Source organism: Arachis duranensis, chromosome 4 (genome assembly GCF_000817695.3).
Source record: "Arachis duranensis cultivar V14167 chromosome 4, aradu.V14167.gnm2.J7QH, whole genome shotgun sequence".
In the NCBI taxonomy this organism is placed as follows: Eukaryota; Viridiplantae; Streptophyta; class Magnoliopsida; order Fabales; family Fabaceae; genus Arachis; species Arachis duranensis.
The window spans coordinates 3,402,000-3,405,724 of record NC_029775.3 but is presented as its reverse complement, the minus strand read 5'-3'; the positions used below and the strand labels follow the sequence as shown (position 1 = coordinate 3,405,724).

The window sequence follows — 3,725 nt, the reverse complement described above, 5'->3', positions numbered from 1 at the left end:
GATAATAAGTTTTTTATTATGAAAGAAGTCTTTTTTTTTTAATTTCTCTATAAACTCTTAAATAGTTTCTTAAAAAGCTACAATTTAACTTTAAAAATTACACCAAATATTAATATTATTAATTTTCATAAGTCAAAAATTTAAAAAAATTACTTTTAAAACTTTTTAAACGACCTAAATAGACAAATTTTGAGGAGCATCTATCAATATTTCACATAGTATAGCCATATAGATAATACATATAACAGAAAGTTTAGGAACCAGTACTTTTATTAAAATCTGACAAGCACTTAATCAGCAAAAAAAATAAATAATCTCACATCATTAGATATAATTTCACACCATTAAAAATATTAATAATAACTAATTAATAACTACAAATCACAAAACGTGCTACCCCTAACACTCCTCAAGAATCGAAGTCCAAAAGTTTTATAAAACTCTCTTGATGGAAAAAAATATGAATAAAAGATCTCGCTGAATTGAATTGGATCCATAAATCTAAGAAATAGCGAAAATCCTTAATCTCTCAATTCGAAAATCCAGGATTTGAATTGATGTCTTTTCATCGAATCCTCCTAAATTGCATTGATTTATTCTAAAGATTTCACTTCTACATACAATATATTACTCTATATATTCATTGTCACATGATATACTTCCTTGCATTTCCTTTTGATGAAGTGCATAAATGTAAAATTTTAAAATATATTTTAATAGTATTATAACTTATAAGAAATTCTTGCATGAAAAGAAAGGATCAATAACAATAATATTGATTAAACATAATTTGGAATGGATTGAAAATAGAAGATTCCTCTCTCTTTCTCTCTCTATATATATTTCACGTTACCTTTCAACAGATTAAAGATTAATCCGTTGTGATACTGAGTTTCGCCGTGGTATTGAGCTCCATTTAAGGGTTTATCGCTGGATGCAGCAGACAAAATTTAAATCCCCGACACTTGCGGACTAGTGAACTAACTATTAGAACAACCCAATTTGATTAGTTTTTTTTTTTTGATAATTAGACATTATTGAGCCGACTGAGCCGAAGGAGTCTTTCAGGCCCAAAAAATGGAACTGGGGACAACTGGACTGACAAAAATATAGTTCCTTTAGCCTTTTTGTTACGTCAATTTCAAATTCAAACCAAGAAAACCATGACAACCAAAAACCAAAGAAAAACATCGTGTATAGAGCAAAGAGAATTGTAAAATAATAAAATAAATATTAACTATTATTAAATTTATAATTTTTTATTGTGTGTGAATATTATGATTTTAATTTTAAAATAATTAAATTTTAAATTTTTTTATTTTACTAATTTTTTTATTTTAGAAGAACTTGATCTTTCAAATCAAAGTCTTCTAACTTCTAAAAAGAACCAACTACCATTGAATTAGTATGTGTTTTGTGATACACAATTTCTTTTATGAAATATATTATATAGGATAAATTAAATTCTAATTTTATATGAAACGTTTTTTTAATATGAAATATTACAAAAAATAATTATCAAATCAATCATTATTTAAATATAAATATATATTATCTAACTCATTTTTAATATTAACTGATATTTTTAATGTATATGTTATATAATTGGTCACTAATAATTGACCTTGATAATTTATTTATTTTGATTAAAATAACCTATTTCAGGGGAAAATGATTTCCAGGTAGAGGAGAAAAGAGATATGAAGCATGGGAACCAAAACTAACTACCCTTCCCCTTTTTTTTCTAATAAATTAAATCCCCGATTATTCTGTGGATAGATTTTTCTTTAATATTTTAGTTTATATTAAATTACAGTCTTAGATTCATGGAATTAAATATGTAACTTTTTTTTAACAAAAAAAAGTGGATCCTGGGCAAAAATGCTTATACTGTGTCCCATTACCAATCTTTCGCCAAACTTGATTTGAGGCACCAAGCTCACGGCTCACCTAAGAAGTCTCTCAACTCTCAAGTCTCAATAATGACCAGAATTTTTGACTTTTCAGTTTTCAGTAAACTACTCGTCTTTGAATAATTAAAATCTTTAATCATGCTTCATGTTCAATGGTTTTTTATTTAATTTTTTAACTCTTCTTCCTCCAACCTATTTGCAGCATGCTTAATGAATCATGATCAACAATAAAACACAAAATAAAGGAGAAAAAAAAATCAAAAGTCCAGGAAAATATTACCAAACCTTTGAATTTGAATTTTTCCTATTTAATCATTTTTCTTACTTTACAGTACAAAAGGTTACACAGAGCAGCTCATCAAATTCACATACACTTTAGTAGTTATACTTACATCCCATACAATTTCCAGGTTTTACAAATCAACCCCTCCCACATCCCCTCCCACTCTATCTTCTACATCTCTTTTCTTTTTTCTTTTTTTTTCCTCCCTCAAATATATCCAAATTTATTTAATTATTTTCCCACACTAACCTGATAGATAGATTATAATCTAAAAAGTTAAAAACAAATTCGCCCTTCTTAACAACAAGGAACCCAACCCACAAACAAATCTTACACAAATCTCGTAGTGTCTTAAATTCATAAACTACCCACAAACTTCTCTTTTTTACCATTTCGCCCCTAAACTTTTCCGTTTTTTTAATCAAACCCCATATTTCAGATCTACCCTTCCGTTTAAAAAAATCACGGTGCGGGCAAGAACCAGAAACAGGGAGCGAGGCGTAAAAACACTAAAAAGGAGAAATATTTAATAAGAAGATTCTAGAAGGGTTTCTGAGGAGATCGAGAGAGATAGAGAGAGAAGAGAAGAGAGAGAAGGTGAATAGTCATCGGATCCGAAACCCGGAAATCGACCCGTTTCCAGCTCATTCGAGCCGGAGAAGGCGCCTCAGATCCCTCGTGGCGGAGTCATCGACGGCCACAGCGACCGCCGGTGACGGCCGCTGCAGCTGCTTCTTCCCGAACGATGGCAAAGGGAGTGCGCTCGGAGACGGTGACACGGAGAACGCCGATCCGGCGTAAACATCGGCAGCCAGATCGGCGATCCGGATCCGCCTCGGAACCATGTTCGGGTCGGGTCCAAGTCTCTGGGTCCCAACGACGACCAAATTTCCGCCTTCCTTCCTAAGCGCCTCGCTCCGAATATTCGAATCGAGCGACTCGCCGCGACGGAGGATCTTAACAGTACCGTTTCCCCTCGCCGGCGGCACCCTGGAATCATCGGAGCTAGGTGGCCTTCTCTCAACCCGTTTCTTCTGTTCAGATCTCTCGGGTCGGATCACCGGCTTCCTGGTAGATCTGCCTGTGCTAATAGCCTGAAAATTATTGTTATAGCTACTATTGTTGGTGTCGTTATTAGGATAATAATTATAATAATTGAAGTTCCTCCGCCGTGAAAACACCGCAGGCGACGGCGGACCTCGGATCCTTTGGATGAGGCAGTCCTGTGGCCGCAAAACCTCCGTACCCATTATAAGCGAGGGACAGAAAAAAAAAGAGAAGGAAGGGACGAATTAACAAACGAACAAAGAGGAGCTACGAAAAATCGAAACTTGAGAAATGGGTAGGAGCGTTTTAGATCTAAAACTGATCTAGAAACCAAGAATCTCTGGGTTGTTTTTTTTTTTTGAATATTTTCTTTTTTTTTTGTATTTTCTCTCTCCTCAACCCAGAAGAAAAGAGAGGAGAGTGAAATAATGGAGAATGGGTGGGTTTGTGGGGGGTGGGTGGTGAAGGAAGGGGTGATATAT

General features: G+C 33.7%; 1 protein-coding gene across 1 annotated transcript; it reads right to left on the bottom strand.

Moving 5' to 3' along the window:
• Window positions 1–2,187: 2,187 nt before the first annotated feature.
• Window positions 2,188–3,725, bottom strand: LOC107482697 (uncharacterized). The gene has a single exon (XM_016103236.3). It carries the CDS (start codon window positions 3,444–3,446, stop codon window positions 2,841–2,843), a length of 606 nt encoding a protein of 201 aa, XP_015958722.1. The 5' UTR covers window positions 3,447–3,725; the 3' UTR covers window positions 2,188–2,840.